This window comes from Bufo bufo, chromosome 2 (genome assembly GCF_905171765.1).
Source record: "Bufo bufo chromosome 2, aBufBuf1.1, whole genome shotgun sequence".
NCBI classification, from domain to species: Eukaryota; Metazoa; Chordata; class Amphibia; order Anura; family Bufonidae; genus Bufo; species Bufo bufo.
Window position 1 is genome coordinate 168557671 of NC_053390.1, and position 16939 is coordinate 168574609.

Genomic DNA, 16939 nt, shown 5'->3' on the forward strand with positions numbered 1-16939 from the left:
TGCTGGGGTAGTGAAATAATACTGCGAATCCGTATGACAAGCACATGACAGGCGTCTTTCTTAGAATCACTGCACACTTCACTTATTTGGGAAGTCACGGGGCCAACAGAGTTGTTGCAATACCAAATTTTTGATTCGATTTAGAGACCATTAAAAAAGTATTGCGATACTCTATACCATGCGAAAAAATAAAACAAAAAAGGCACGTGCATTCCGCATTTTTAAAAAAAATGGCGAATCGCGCAGTTTATTTTTTCTGTTCCGGCGTTCACCGCATAGATTTTTTAAAATATTTTTATAGTTTGGACTTTTCGGTCGTGGCGATGTCATATGTTTATATATTTTATATGTGAAATTGGGAAAGGGGACGATTCATACTTAATATTTTGGTGTTTTTTGTTTTTTTTTACACTTTTTATTTAATAACCATTTCCCCCCTTAGGGGCTAGAACCTGGGACCTTTTCATCCCTCGTCCTATTCACCCTGATAGAGCTTTATTAGGGTGAATAGGATATCACACTGTCCATGCTGTCCTGTGCTTTGTGCACATGGAGCAGACTATGGCAGCCAGGGCTTCACCAAGGAAAAGTCCCATCATTGGTGGCGTAGTGTGCCCTCCCCTCCTCCGCCCCTCTCTCCGTTCATTGGTGGCAGCGGCACAGGGGGGGAGGGAGAGACTGCTTCCTTCTCCCCTGTGCTGCTGAGAACATGAGCGCACTGTTTGGCTGCCCAGTAGTCCAGCGGATCTTCAATGTGGGGTGGCAGGGTACTGTTCAAGTATGCCACCACCTGCTGGTTTAGGTCCTGCTCCAGGTCTAGCTGCTGCTGGTGAGCGGTTTCTTCACTAGGCGGGTGAAAAAAACTCTAGACTCAAGTTGCTGCTGATGGAGCCGATGGAGCCACAGCAGCCATGCCAGAGGAACGCGAGCGCAGAGGGCCCCCCCGGTCAGACCTGTGAGAGGATGGACGATGGCGCAGATAGGCAGCGGCCAACTCACTACATAGTATGTCTCTATAGTAGTTCAGATTGTCCTCCCTCTCAGCGTGTGTAAAAAAGGCCACCATTTTGGATCGGTAGCAAGGCTCCAACAAGGTGTAGAGCCAGAAGTCATCCCTCTTCCGAATGGTGACAATTCGGCTGTCACTGCGCAAGAGAGCATGCAGCAGGCCATTTGTGCAAGTGACTCGGAGGGACTCCCTGCCTCCATCTCCACTGCATACTGCCACAGTGTGTCTGGGTCCTCTGCCTAGTCTTTCTCATCGCCCTGTAGCTCCTCTGACTGCTGCTTCTCTCCTGTCACCAGTGTGTAAAAACCACCCATTTCGCTACACATTGCTTGTGCTCCAATGTCGTCCTCCTCCAGTTCAGCCTCCACAGGGCTCATGTGGCCGTGAGATCTAAGCGCCACGTCTCCAGTCCCCCGACCAGCCAGATTTACCAGAATCTGTTCCAGGACATGAAGCAGTGGAATGACGTTCATCCCATAGTCCTGACAAATAACGTGGCCTCCTCAAAGGGCCTGAGCAAACGGCAGGCGTCACGCATGAGCTGCCACTGGCTGACTTCAATGATCCACTTGGATCACCAATATAGTTTATGGACTGCTCGTATAGTCAGTCCAACATATGGAGTGTGGAATTCCAACGGTTGGAAACGTCACATATCAGCCTATGTTGGTGGATGCCGTCCTGCAGCTGAAGGAGGGTGTGCTTTGCAGTGTACAAGTGGCTGAAGTGCATGCAAATTTTCCTAGCTATTTTTAGGATGTCTTGCAGATGGGTGGAAGACTTCAGGAACCGCTTGACAATCAGATTGAACATGTGTGCCATGCAGGGCGCATGGCTCAGCCCTCCGACACCATGTTCTTCCCGTTGTCTGTCACCATGGTTCAGATTTTGAGTTGTCGTGGAGAAAGCCAGGATTCGATTTCTTGATGGACATGGAGCAGTTCCTCCCCTGCGTGACTCAGTTCGCCCAGGCAAACGAGGTGCAGAACAGAGTGACACCGCTGTGCCCTGCACATGTGGTATGCTGGAGGGGCACTGAATTGTCCCTGCAGTGGAGGCTGAGGAGGCACAGGTGAACACAGTGGCAGGACCAACGGCGTGACAACGTGGAAGCGGCGTCACCTGGCCAAGTTGCTGGTGTGGCTGTGCAGGAACCACATTCACTCAGTGGGCCGTAAAGGACATGTATTGTCCCTGACCGTAGTTACAGCTCCACACGTCGGCGCTGCCGTGCACTTTGGCAGACAGACAGGCTCAAGGACTGGCCCACCTTCTGTTCTACATGTGGGTGCAGGGCTGGTACTGCCTTTTTGGCAAAGAAATGACGTCTTGGGACTCTCCACCGCAGCTCTGCACAAGCCATCAGTTCTCTAAAAGTTGCAGAATCCACCACTTGGAGAGGGAGGGACTGCAGCACCAGCAACTTGGCCAGGAGCACATTCAGCTTCTGTGCCGTTGGAGGAGTGCATGCATACTGTTTTTTGGAAATTGCTTGGGTGATCGATTGCTGACAGAATGACTGATGAGGAATAGGAGCATCAGCAGATGATGGGAAGGACAGACAGTTCCCTTCAGATGAGGTGGTGGAGCCTTGACTACCTGAAACCAGGTGTGTGCCACTGGGTGATGCAGCGGTTGCTGCGGCAGGCTGGACCACCACATCGGAGCCACGGTTCTCCCAGGCCACTTTATGGTGACACTGCATATGTTGATGCAGGGCTGTGGTGCCAACATTGGCACCCTGGCCACGCTTCACCTTCTGCCCACAGATTCTACATATGTCCATGTTCACATCCTCCGGCTGCTTAAAACACTTCCACACCACTGAGTTAGGGATTTTACCCCCAACACTACGCACTGACTGCTACCGCCACTGATTCCGTGAACCCGTGCACCGCTACTTTCGGGGCAGGTAGGCTCCTGCGAAGCGGGTGGTCTGCTCCGGGCACGTTTGGCTATCGACCTCCTACTGCTGCCATCCTGCCGACTCCCGGCCATGCTAGCGACTTGCTGGCTCCGCCGCTGCCTCACGGGCAAGCTGCCACCCTCTTCTCCCGATAAAGCCCCCAATTCACCCGGCTCCCAAGTGCGATCAGCTACATCATCATCAAATATTGTCTGCACGTCACTGAGGTCTTCCTCAACGGTCTCTGGGTCAGAATCTCACCGCTCGCAACACCAGCTCCCACTCCAATCACCTCATCACCGCTTGCCCGCCTAGCGGAGGAAGCGGCGGATGTCTCCTCCAGATCTTTGCTGGGCAGTAGCTGCTGACTGTCCTCAAGTAGCTCATCCTCTCTGTATAGTGGAGCTGAGCCCACAGAAAAGGACAGAGGCAGGTTGAGGACAGGTGAGGGCACAGGGCCTGCTCCTGGGCCATGCCAACTAAGGGTTGTGTCTGACGAACCCACGACTTTTGGCTTGGGGTGTCTGATGTCACGGGATGAAGTGGATGACTGACTCAACCATTTAAGAAACGCTGGGTTGCTGGTCAAGACACGACCACTAGATGACACTGCGCGCTCAGGCCTCACTGCGACTCCTGCTGCCACACCCCCTTACTCTGCTGCGACCTGTGCCAGAAACATTTAGACCTCTACCATTGTGCTGGGCCTGGCACTTCTGTCTGACATACTGTTAGATCAAATAAATAAAAAGAAAAATTAACAACCCAAAAAGTCTGTAATTTTCTTACTTCACCACACAACGGCAAATACTTTTTTTGTGCCACTAATACATGCAAAAAAAGGGCTTTAGAACATATAACTGCACCGCTGACCAGCAAATAGACTCTTATATATTTTTTTCCACTTATACATGACACTAAACGCTTTAGAACACAACTTCACCGCTGAACGGCAAATAAAAAAAAGGTTTGTGCCACTAATACACACCAGAAAAGGGCTGTAATTTTCACACTTAACCACACAAAGGCTTATAAGCCTTTTTTTCCCCCCACTAATTCAAGCCAAAAAATCCTGAACATATAAACTGCACAAGGGCAAATAAGACAAATATTTCCTTGTAATAAACCCTGGTAATGACTGTATCAAACAGCACTTGCACCCTAATAAGAACGGTTTGCTGAAATTACTCAGCTGTATAATGGCAAATTGAATCCCCAGTCAGTGCAGCAAGGTGTAATAGGATTGTTCCTATTACCCAGGCTGTAACCTTTCCTACTGAACCCTGTTCTACATAAATGCTGTGGAATGATTCCTCCCTTTCCTTTCCCTACACCTTGAATAATCTTTCCCTGAACTTGTAAGTCGTCTTTTTTTGCACAATGAAGTCTTTTCTAACACTGTCCCTAGCGCCTGCTAACGTCTCTCCCTAAACTAAGTACACTGGAAAATGGCAGAATCCAAGATGGCTGAGGCTATTTATAGGGCTGTGACATTACAGGGCTGGCTGGCGATTGGCTGCATGCATGGCATTATGGGTGATCCCGCTTTCCCAGAGTTCCTTGCTCCATGTCCTCACACGTGCAGCAGCCATTTTAGGGAAAAATGCAATTGGTTACCACGAAGCGTGAGGAAATTCAGAGCGAATCAAATTTTTTCTGAAATTTGCATTAAATTCCACTTCGTCAACTTCAATTCGCTCATCTCTAGTTAAACCATCCCGTAATTAAACACAGACTTGATATTTAAGCATTTTTAAGGAGTCTAAATGCAAGATATTCCAGGAATTACAATAAATTTGTGCCACCTGCTGATTCCATTGAACAGCCTTTCTGGGTCCACCTCAGAAAATGTGCCATGGTGGTCACACAGGCTCCGCCTTGCCCCCATCTCTGCTTTCTGTATGTGTAAAGATTTCAGTTCTGGTGAGCCAGCGTCTTAACAGTTTCTCAGACTCCATGCTAAGGAAGTACAATTAAGGCTACTTTCACACTAGCGTTCGGGGCTCCGCTTGTGAGCTCCGTTTGAAGAGGCTCACAAGCGGCACCGAACGCATCCGTACTGCCCTAATGCATTCTGAGTGGACGCGGATCCTCTCAGAATGCATCAGTCTGGCAGCGTTCAGCCTCTGCTCAGCAAGCGGACACCTGAACGCTGCTTGCAGCGTGCGGAGGCAAGCGGATCCGTCCAGACTTACAATGTAAGTCAATGGGGACGGATCCGTTTGAAGTTGACACAGTATGGCTTAAATTTTCAAACGGATCCGTCCCCTATTGACTTTCAATGTAAAGTCTGGACGGATCCGTCTGAAGCTACTTTCACACTTAGAATTTTTTCTACAATATAATGCAGATGGATCCGTTCTGAACGGATCCCAAGTCTGCATTATATGAGCGGATGCGTCTGGGCAGACATCAGACGGACCCGCTCTGAACGGTAGAGTGAAAGTAGCCTAAACCAACGCCGTCTCACTCTTTCTTGGGCTGTATTCAAAAAACTTCATAAAAAATGTAGCAGTTTTTGCTGTAATTATGGGAATCGAGTGAAACACGCAATGTGTGAACACAGCCAGAGAAAGTAGGACAGTATTACTGTAATTATGCTTGCTCAGAATCTTCTGAGAAGAGACGATGCTGCAGTGTCAGAAGCAGCTGGCTCACCACTCCCGGACCCCTCTGCATTCCTCAAGGAGCAGAGAGCAAAAAAAACTTTAAGCATGTATTCCTCATTGTCAGCCATCTCTTTTAGAATAGCCTTGTCACAGCTTGGTGCTCATTTGTGCCATGTTTCATAGAATCCTCGTTCTGTCCTCCAAAATGAGCCCCCAAAATGTTCGCAGCTAAACGTCGTGCAAGGAAGATACTTGCCTGTGAAGGCAAGCCATGCAGACATTTCTTACTATAGCGGCTTGCATCTTAAAAATATAATGGCATATACCTTCCAGATGCAAGCTTTAGTTAAAAGCTTCTCTCGGAAACTCAGAAGAATTACCTTTGGAGAAGGACAGGTCAGTCAATAAACTTTCTTCCTTGGAGACATCAACAAAATAGTCTTCAAAGCTGGAATCTGCAGCCGGGCAGAAGGTTTTCAAAGACTCAGAAGCTTTCTGGATCCTGCAAAACAAAAATCCATGTCATATAATATATACATACATAACCGAATGGCTGACATTCTACAACTGCGGGGAAATCATTGTAATATAGAAATAGTTCTAAATACAATCAACTACGTGTATAAAGTGCGCAAAAGACACCAACAACAGTCATCCAGGAACGATCTAGAGCTGCCTTCATTCTGCCTTTATTAGAGGAAAGGCCTATATAATTATTTAAAGGTAACAGTCAGCAAATTCTCTCTGCCCTTACTACGGGCATCATGAAATAGTGACAGGCTCCCCCATTCAGAAAGCTACATTTCACACTGCACAGGGAGGGATTAGTGTCTGCTGGGCACCTACCCTATAGACTCAAACATGTCGAGTAAAGTGGGGAGACTTTTCCCTGTGCCCAGCTCTTTTCTAACCAGTTTTCTCTAAAAATAACAGAGCGTCTAAACGCAAAATGAAGCTTTCTGTAAATGGAACAAGTCAGGATTTCCCGTTGCCCATGGTTAGTGCAGAATAAATATCCCAATAGGTTCGCTTCAAGAGGACAGATCATTGAAAAGTTCTCTATCGGAAACCTGATTTGATAAAGCACAGTCAATTATAATTTAGTGTGAGCTTACACAAGCAGTAGTCAGTCAGCATTATGGCAGTATAGTACTGTACCATGGGCTATCTATGAATAAGAGACATACAGGTACAGATAGTTGCCATCTGGAAAAAAAACACTGGGGATCTTTTACTCAGAAGGTTACACCATTTTTTGGCGTAAAACAAACAGTCACAAGACCCCATTTTGGGACTTTTTAAAAACCACCATGCAGGTGGGAGCAGACCAACAGCCCCGTAAAATTGGCCGCTTTCAGACGAGCGAGTTGCATACTGTAGACTTGCAGTACGAGTATAAGACCACTCCCGTCCTGACCCCTCAGCACTGCCGGGGTCGCATAGCATTATAATGATTTAGGATGCTATGTAACCCTTACAGTTCTTGAATGCATTGGATAACACTGACCTAATGCGGTCAGTGTTATCCAATACATTCCAGACCTCTAAGGGCTACATAGCATAATAAAATCAATATAATGCTATGCGACCCCGGCAGTGCTGGAAGTTCAGGACGGGAGCTGCCGCAGACACATGTTGCGAGTCGGCAGTATGCAACTCGCTCGTCTGAAAGCAGCTATTCACTAACATTTTGTATAAAATGTGTAAAAGAAAATAACTACCTGGTGTGTAGCTGCTTGGCAGTTTGCACAAAACAAGAATGATCCGTTTCCTTCAAGACTTCTTGTGCATACCCCACAAGTCCATTATTCTCCAAAAGGCCCTGATATTCATCCATCTGACTCTGCAGCTTTTCTAATCTAGAAGACTGGGAACTCTTTATAGACTGCAGCACAAACGCCTTCCTGTCTTCCAAGATATTAAACAATTTATCAAAGTTGTACGTAGCCTCTTCTACGGCTTGATCACCATTGGTCTATAAGAAAGTATGATTGCAGAAGTAATATATACAGTATAGAGATTGAACTGACAATGTGATCCAAGAAAATAAAAAAGGCTTTCCAACCCATAAAAAAAAATAAAAAATATATATCTATCCTGCAGTAACAGCAAGAGGTAGGCAAGCCTTTCAGCACAATTCCCAAACAAGGTCACTAAAACCACAAATCACAGAAAACGTGGTGGGAAATTGAACTACACACATGCTAGATGGGAGTAGAGATAAAGCCTAGTTGGTGCATGAACAGTCAGAAATTAGGATTATCAAGGGCCGACACAGAAAATTGAGGGCCCATATGCAAAAACAGCTTGTAAGCCTCCTTCTGCCAGCATACCTGCTGCCTACACCTGCTCATATTTAATCAATGACTGCAATAATCTTATTGGGAGGATAATCTTTATTTTACATGCAGCCCCCCTTACATTGCCTGAACACCGGGCAGATTATTGCTGACAAGCGTTCCTGCAAACACTCTTTAGCAATGATCTTCCGTTGTAAAAGGTGCCGCCGATTACCTGATGAACAAGCGAAACACTGGTTCATTGGGTAACAGGATCGTTCATGTGGTCACCACAATCATTTGCAGGCAGCGGATCGTGTCATCCAAAACACTCTGCTGCCGACAAACAATGACTGTATGGGGACGAACGATGGAATTAGTCAAATAGCTATCTTGTGTAGGAATACAGGTTTACAATGGCATTAGTGATCCCTCCTCTGCATACTGTGGAGGAGATCTCTGCATGTAAATTCAGTGGTCTCTTTCACTGACAAGCAGGCAATTGTTAGGAAGAACGCTTCCTTCCTGACAATAGCCTGCTTAACTGAGCAGGTCTCCCAGGTCTAGGGTAGTGAAAAAGTTAATGGTTACATCACTGCTGCTATAGTAAAGGCAGTAATGCTAAAAGTCAAAGTGGACTAGGATAATGAATGTTAGAGGGGTTATCCGAGCCCTGAAATGCCCCCCCCCCCCATATGCCCAGGCCCCTCACAGACACAATGTACTTACCTCGCTTCCTGTCACCCGCAGCGCTTCTGAAGGCCAAAAGGCCGCCGCTGCATCTCCCCGTTGCGCGGATGAAAACATCCGGCATTCAGCCAATGGCAGGCGGAGATGGGAACAAACCCCCCACTGACAGTATGAGCAATGCATGAGGACCCTCTGAGCCCATGAGCAACTGAAATGGCTATAAGTCAACCCCTGCATTGCACAAGAGCCATCTAAGCATGTTCAAAAGCAAGCAGAGAGCCGTAATGAGCCATCTATGGGGGTGGAGGCTGACACATCAGTGGCATGCTTGATACCAATGACTCTTTTCTACCACAAAGGATGAATTACTGGATGTGGAAAACAGCACAAGCTCAATTTCACCGAGAAGCAACTGAACAGTTCTAATACTAATTATATAATTATTTAATCCAGAAAACCTATTAAATAAATCCATTCCTACAGCACATACCTCAGTTCTTCTTATTAAAATCTCCAGTTCTGTTATCTGTGTCTTCACTTGACTTTCTTTGCTGATAAGATAACTGATTCCCTTTGTAAGCTTCTCCTGTGGAGGACAAGAAGTGAAGATTATTGCCGAGTGTCCAACAAGATGCCTTATGGAAATCCACATTACAAAGTTTGGAAACCGCTGCATCAGATGCCTTCCATGTGAGCACCTTTTTCCTCACGCCCATCAATAGAAAGGGCTACTCCTATCCACATATACAGACAGGAATATAACCTGCACTGAGATTTGCAGATCAAGCACATAAATCCGTGAAAAAAAACAAAAACAAATGTGTTCATGGCCCTATAGTGTGCCATCCATGAAGAGAGGAGGAAGAAAACAGACATAGCACACTGAAGAAAAATAAAGCAGTGTGCAAGAGCCCCTGAAGTACATTTTAGAGTTGTTATGCCTTAGAGCACGAGACCGGATCATAAAGAACTCTGAAATGAGAACCCATGCGTCATGAACTATTCCCTTTGGCCCTGCAATAGGCATCTATTTTGTTTACACTTATTTTAGATCAGGCATGCCCAACCTGCAGCCCTCCAGCTGTTGCAAAACTACAACTCCCATCATTCCCGGACAGCCTACAGAAGGGCATAGTTGGAGTTGTAGTTTTACAACAGCTAGAGGGCCGCAGGTTGAGCATCCCTGCTTTAAATCAATGGTCATGCATCCTTAGGTCAGTTTCACATGATTGTGTTGGGTCCAGGAAACCTACTACGTGTGATTTTCGGGACCAAGCAGTACTCCTCTGACCGAAGTCGGAGTGTCAGTTATGATGCAGTGATTTCCGGTCTGACTGTGGGTGGTAATGTACTCACATAATACCGTACAATAGACATCTTGTTGAAGACAGACAGGAACAGCCAGTCATTAAGATGCTCTGAGTTTGAGGACAGGAGCCATGATCAGTCCCGGAAGTGCCGTCAAAGAGTGTTTGCTGAACTAAAAATGCTCAGGTGAAACTGGCTCTATAGTGCCATTTCAAGTATTGGTTATCTGACCACTTACCAGGACATCAGACCAAAGAGCAAAAATCAAATATAAATTTGGGCACCTATGGCACTTTAAAATCTTAGGATGTAAATGATAATTTTTTTGGTTGCCAAAAAAATAAAATAAAAAATTATAATGTAAAATTCTGGACAGACTGACAGAAGGGTTTACTAGAAACATGTTCTATGTACTGTCTGCTGGCACCTGCCACTAGAGGGAGTTTAAGAGCTTACACTTACAAAACTGAGGTCCATAATAAAACCGTAAACTCCCTCTAGTGGCAGCAAAAGGCAGCCAGAATGTTAGGTTTTAAAGGGAGTCTGTCACCTCCATACAACCATATACAGTGGTTACATGGCTCTGTAGCACACCTATACTTGAATGTAATGGTACGTTTGTTCTTTTCCTTAGACTTGCACAAGCAGGAGAAACTAAGTTTAATTCATATGCAAATGAGCACTCGCAAGTGCCCAGGGGCGGCGTTCAGTGTGTAGGTGCTTAGGCTGCTCTGCCTTCTTTTAACTTTACTCCTCCCAGCCTCTTCCTTTGCCCGCCCTCCAAGTCCTTTACGTCATCACTAGGTCCGGTGGTCCGTTAAATTATTGTACCTGTTAAAATCTGGTACCCTTGTCACTTCCGCTATGACGTACCGCTTGAAAAGGAGGTGTGATTGTTGAAGTCGGCACCAGAATGGCTGAAAAGAAGGAGTATTGGCGCCTGCGCACAACCAACCTGGGTACCATAATTTCACATTCAGCACCTGTGAACGCGCAGAGGGAGGGAGGGAGATCGGAACAATCTGGGTACCGTAATTTTACTTTCAGCACCTGTGAATGCGCGGAGAGAGGGAACTGTCGATTTACGGGCCACTGCGCGTTCACAGGCGCTGGATGTAAGCGTTCAAAATGCAATCTGGTTCGCGCATGTAAATAGATGGTACCCTCCCTCCGCGTTCACAGGCGCTGAAAGTAAAATTATGGTACTCAGGTTGGTTGTGCGCAGGCGCCAACACGCCTTTTCAGCCAATCTGGTGCCGACTTCAACGATCACACCTCCTTTTCAAGCGGTACGTCATAGCGGAAGTGACGAGGGTACCAGATTTTAACAGGTACCATAATTTAACGGAACACCGGCCAAGATCCCACGCCTGTGCACGGTGATGCCCATTGTGAAACTGCATCGCTTCACCTAGTGCGCATGCCCTCGACCGGACCCATCGATGAGGCATGAGACTTGGAGGGCGGGCAAAGGCAGAGACTGGGGAGGAGTAAAGTGAAAAGGCAGATAAGCCCGGGCACCTACACACTGAACGCTGCCCCTGGGCACTTGCGAGCACTCATTTGCATATGAATTAAACTTCATTTTTCCTGCATGTGCAAGTCTAAAGAAAAGAACAACGGTACCGTTACAATCCTGTATAGGTGTACTACAGAGCCATGCAAGCACTGTATATGGCCATATGGAGGTGACAGACTCCCTTTAAATGTATGTGGCAGGGTTGAAAAGGTTTCCCAGTATTAGAAAAACATGGCTGGCTGCTTAACTCCAAAACCAGTACTACACACTTCCATAGGTTGTGAGTGGTATTCATGGATCTGAGCTGCAGTACACAACCAAAGTGCAGTGCCGTTTCTGCAGCTTCCCCTTCCTACACCCAGCTCCTTAGTGTAAAATGTAGGACCCACATTTTCTTTTTCCTCATCTAGAGCCTTGCTTACAGTGTAGTGCCAAGTATGTAAGCTCATAAGTAATAGTTCTTTACAAGCACACAGGGAAGGCTAGACATGAAGGTGTCTACACCTACTTCGAGAAAGGTTTTTTGTTCCAGAAACCACTCCCTGAGTACTGATGTATAGGTCATATACTCTTACCACAAGTCACAGCACTAAGGTCCTGTCAACATTACATCACTGAATATGGAGTCTTATGTTATTGTAAGATCAGTCTTCGTGGATTCACCTCCACTGCCACCACGTTGCCAGGCTTACCTTTAGAGTTCTGTAGGCGTTGCTCATTGTGGTCACTCTGTGGTTTGCATGTGCACCTGCCAGTTTACACAAATGACAAACCGGTCTCCTGCAGATTTCACAATACATATTCACCTTCTCCGTCTCGTGTTCAGGACACATGAGTACCTGGAAATACAGCATATCGTGAGCATACACAGCGCTCCCAATATAGACAGACAGTGTACCCTGTTTACAAAGAAATATTCTGCTTCTGTTGGATCATGAGAAGCTTGTTTAATGGGGTCTACCACAGCCAGAAAGAAGCAGATCACTACCATAACTTACCTTCACACATTATACAGTATAGAAGGCACTGCAAGTCTGCAACCTACTTAAAGCGGTCCATGTATTCAACAGGTGGTGGAAAAGGAGTGCGCCAGGTAGACCATGTTACGGTGGTGTTCTCATCAGTGTTGTAGGCTCAGACTGAGAAGAGCACCATGTGCAGAACTATTATGTCCAGCAAGATTTCAAACATTGCAAAAACACAAGGGCTCCCGTTTCCGTCATTCGGATCCATGGTGTCTGTGGTTTTCGTTGTTCTGCACTCATGACATCGCAAAGCAGAAAAACAGATGTGAACAGAGCCTAACAGATCGCCTTTACCAACACAATGGGCAATTCAGACGACACGTATTAGTAGAGTTGATTTTATATATATATATATATATATATATATATATATGTATATATATATATATAGATATAGTAGTATTAGTCAGGTCCATAAATATTGGGACATCGACACAATTCTAACATTTTTGGCTCTATACACCACCACAATGGATTTGAAATGAAACGAACAAGATGTGCTTTAGCTGCAGACTGTCAGCTTTATTATGAGGGTATTTACATCAGAATCAGGTGAACGGTGTAGGAATTACAACAGTTTCCATATGTGCCTCCTACTTGTTAGGGGACCAAAAGTAATGGGACAGAATAATCATAAATCAAACTTTCACTTTTTGATACTTGGTTGCAAATCCTTTGCAGTCAATTACAGCCTGAAGTCTGGAACGCATAGACATCACCAGACGCTGGGTTTCATCCCTGGTGATGCTCTGCCAGGCCTCTACTGCAACTGTCTTCAGATCCTGCTTGTTCTTGGGGCATTTTCCCTTCAGTTTTGTCTTCAGCAAGTGAAATGCATGCTCAATCGGATTCAGGTAGGTGATTGACTTGGCCATTGCATAACATTCCACTTCTTTCCCTTAACCACCTCAGCCCCCCTAGCTTAAACCCCCTTAAAGACCAGGCCACTTTTTACACTTCTGACCTACACTACTTTCACCGTTTATTGCTCGGTCATGCAACTTACCACCCAAATGAATTTTACCTCCTTTTCTTCTCACTAATAGAGCTTTCATTTGGTGGTATTTCATTGCTGCTGACATTTTTACTTTTTTTGTTATTAATCGAAATTTAACGAAATTTGTGCAAAAAAATGACATTTTTCACTTTCAGTTGTAAATTTTACAAAAAAACATCTATATATAAATTTTTCTCAAAATTTATTGTTCTACATGTCTGATAAAAAAAAAAATGTTTGGGTAAAAAAAAAAAAAATGGTTTGGGTAAAAGTTATAGCGTTTACAAACTATGGTACAAAAATGTAAATTTCCGCTTTTTGAAGCAGCTCTGACTTTGAGCACCTGTCATGTTTCCTGAGGTTCTACAATGCCCAGACAGTAGAAAAACCCCACAAATAACCCCATTTCGGAAAGTAGACACCCTAAGGTATTCGCTGATGGGCATAGTGAGTTCATAGAACTTTTTATTTTTTGTCACAAGTTAGCGGAAAATGAACTTTTTTATATATTTTTTTCCTTACAAAGTCTCATATTCCACTAACTTGTGACAAAAAATAAAAACTTCCATGAACTCACTATGCCCATCATGAAATACCTTGGGGTGTCTTCTTTCCAAAATGGGGTCACTTGTGCGAAGTAGTTTGAAATCAAAATCTGTAAAAAAAAAAAAAAAAGGCTGGTGAAATCCGAAAGGTGCTCTTTGGAATCTGGGCCCCTTTGCCCACCTAGGCTGCAAAAAAAGTGTCACATGTGGTAACGCAGTACTCAGGAGAAGTTGGGCAATGTGTTTTGGGGTGTCATTTTACATATACCCATGCTGGGTGAGAGAAATCTCTCGGTAAAAGACAACTTTTCCCATTTTTTTATACAAAGTTGGCATTTGACCAAGATATTTATCTCACCCAGCATGGGTATATGTAAAATGACACCCCAAAACACATTGCCCAACTTCTCCTGAGTACAGCGATACCACATGTGACACTTTTTTGCAGCCTAGATGCGCAAAGGGGCCCAAATTCCTTTTAGGAGGGCATTTTTAGACATTTGGATCCCAGACTTCTTCTCACGCTTTAGGGTCCCTAAAATGCCAGGGCAGTATAAATACCCCACATGTGACCCCATTTTGGAAAGACACCCCAAGGTATTCAATGAGGGGCATGGCGAGTTCATATAATTTTTTATTTTTTTTTGGCACAAGTTAGCGGAAATAGATTTTTTTGTTTTTTCTCACAAAGTCTCCCTTTCCGCTAACTTGGGACAAAAATTTCAATCTTTCATGGACTTAATATGCCCCTCAGCGAATACCTTGGGGTGTCTTCTTTCCGAAATGGGGTCACATGTGGAGTATTTATACTGCCCTGGCATTTTAGGGGCCCTAAAGCGTGAGAAGAAGTCTGGAATATAAATGTCAAAAAAAAATTACGCATTTGGATTCGTGAGGGGTATGGTGAGTTCATGTGAGATTTTATTTTTTGACACAAGTTAGTGGAATGAGACTCTGTAAGAAAAATATAAACAAAAAAAATATATAAAATGAATCAATTTCCACTAACTTGTGCCAAAAAAATGTCTGAATGGAGCCTTACAGGGGGGTGATCAATGACAGGGGGGTGATCAGGGAGTCTATATGGGGTGATCACCCCCCTGTCATTGATCACCCCCCTGTAAGGCTCCATTCAGACGTCCGTATGTGTTTTGCGGATCCGATCATGTATCCGTGGATCCGTAAAACACATGCGGACATCTGAATGGAGCCTTACAGGGGGGTGATCAATGACAGGGGGGTGATTAGGGAGTCTATATGGGGTGATCAGGGGTTCATAAGTTACGGGGGGGGGGGGGTAGTGTAGTGTGGTGCTACTTATTACAGAGCTGCCTGTGTCCTCTGGTGGTCGATCCAAGCAAAAAGGGACCACCAGAGGACCAGGTAGCAGGTATATTAGACACTTATCAAAACAGCGTCTAATATACCTGTTTGGGGTTAAAAAAAAAAAAAACGCATCTACAGCCTGCCAGCGAACGATCGCCGCTGGCAGGCTGCAGATCCACTCTCTTACCTTCCGATCCTGTGTGCGCGCGTTCACAGGAAATCTCGTGTCTCGCGAGATGACGCACAGATGCGTCCAGGAGGAATGAATCGACCGCCGCCAGGACGCATCCATGCGTTAGGCGGTCCTGAAGCAGTTAAAAAAACTCTGGTTGCTTTTGCAGTATGCTTTGGGTCATTGTCCACCTGCACTTTGAGGCGCCGTCTAATGAGTTCTGAAGCATTTGGCTGAATATGAGCAGATAATATTGCCCGAAACACTTCAGAATTCATCCTGCTGCTTTTGTCAGCAGTCACATCATCAATAAATACAAGAGAACCAGTTCCATTGGCAGCCATACATGCCCATGCCATGACACTACCACCACCATGCTTCACTGATGAGGTTGTATGCTTAGGATAATGAGCAGTTCCTTTCATTCTCCATACTCTTCTCTTCCCATCACTCTGGTACAAGTTGATCTTGGTCTTATCTGTCCATAGGATGTTGTTCCAGAACTGTGATGGCTTTTTTTAGATGTCGTTTGGCAAACTCTAATCTCGCCTTCCTGTTTTTGAGGCTCACCAATGGTTTACATCTTGTGGTGAACCCTCTGTATTCACTCTGGTGAAGTCTTCTCTTGATTGTTGACTTTGACACACATACACCTACCTCCTGGAGAGTGTTCTTGATCTGGCCAACTGTTGTGAAGGGTGTTTTCTTCACCAGGGAAAGAATTCTTCGGTCATCCACCACAGTGGAATTTTAATAAACAGCAAACTAAGCAGCAAAAACCAGTGTCAGGCAGCTGCTGCCAAGGCCAACAAGATAATGGGTTGCATCAAAAGGGGCATAGATTCCCGTGATATGAACATAGTCCTACCACTTTACAAATCGCTAGTCAGACCACACATGGAGTACTGTGTACAGTTCTGGGCTCCTGTAAACAAGGCAGACATAGCAGAGCTAGAGAGGGTTCAGAGGAGGGCAACTAAAGTAATAACTGGAATGGGGCAACTACAGTACCCTGAAAGATTATCAAAATTAGGGTTATTCACTTTAGAAAAAAAGACGACTGAGGGGAGATCTAATTAATATGTATAAATATATCAGGGGTCAGTACAGAGATCTATCCCATCAGCTATTTACCCCCAGGACTGTGACTGACGAGAGGACATCCTCTGCGTCTGGAGGAAAGAAGGTTTGTACACAAACATAGAAGAGGATTCTTTACGGTAAGAGCAGTGAGACTATGGAACTCTCTGCCTGAGGAGGTGGTGATGGTGAGTACAATAAAGGAATTCAAGAGGGGCCTGGACGTATTTCTGGAGCTTAATAATATTACAGGCTATAGCAACTAGAGAGGGATCGTTGATCCAGGGAGTTATTCTGATTGCATGATTGGAGTCGGGAAGGAATTTTTTATTCCCCTAAAGTGGAGAAAATTGGCTTCTACCTCACAGGGTTTTTTGCCTTCCTCTGGATCAACTTGCAGGATAACAGGCCGAACTGGATGGACAAATGTCTTTTTTCGGCCTTATGTACTATGTTACAGTTGTTTTCTGTGGT

At 45.2% G+C, this 16939-nt stretch overlaps 1 protein-coding gene across 2 annotated transcripts in view; it reads right to left on the reverse strand.

The window, feature by feature from the left end:
* Positions 1-16939, reverse strand: part of TRIM36 (tripartite motif containing 36) — a 124168-nt gene that overhangs the window by 13582 nt on the left and 93647 nt on the right. For both annotated transcript variants that reach the window (XM_040421641.1, XM_040421642.1), the window contains exons 4-7: positions 12013-12159; positions 8984-9079; positions 7246-7499; positions 5905-6026 (exon numbers count right to left, since the gene is read on the reverse strand). In XM_040421641.1, the coding sequence (XP_040277575.1) occupies positions 5905-6026; positions 7246-7499; positions 8984-9079; positions 12013-12159 (619 nt within the window). The remainder of the gene's footprint in view (positions 1-5904; positions 6027-7245; positions 7500-8983; positions 9080-12012; positions 12160-16939) is intronic.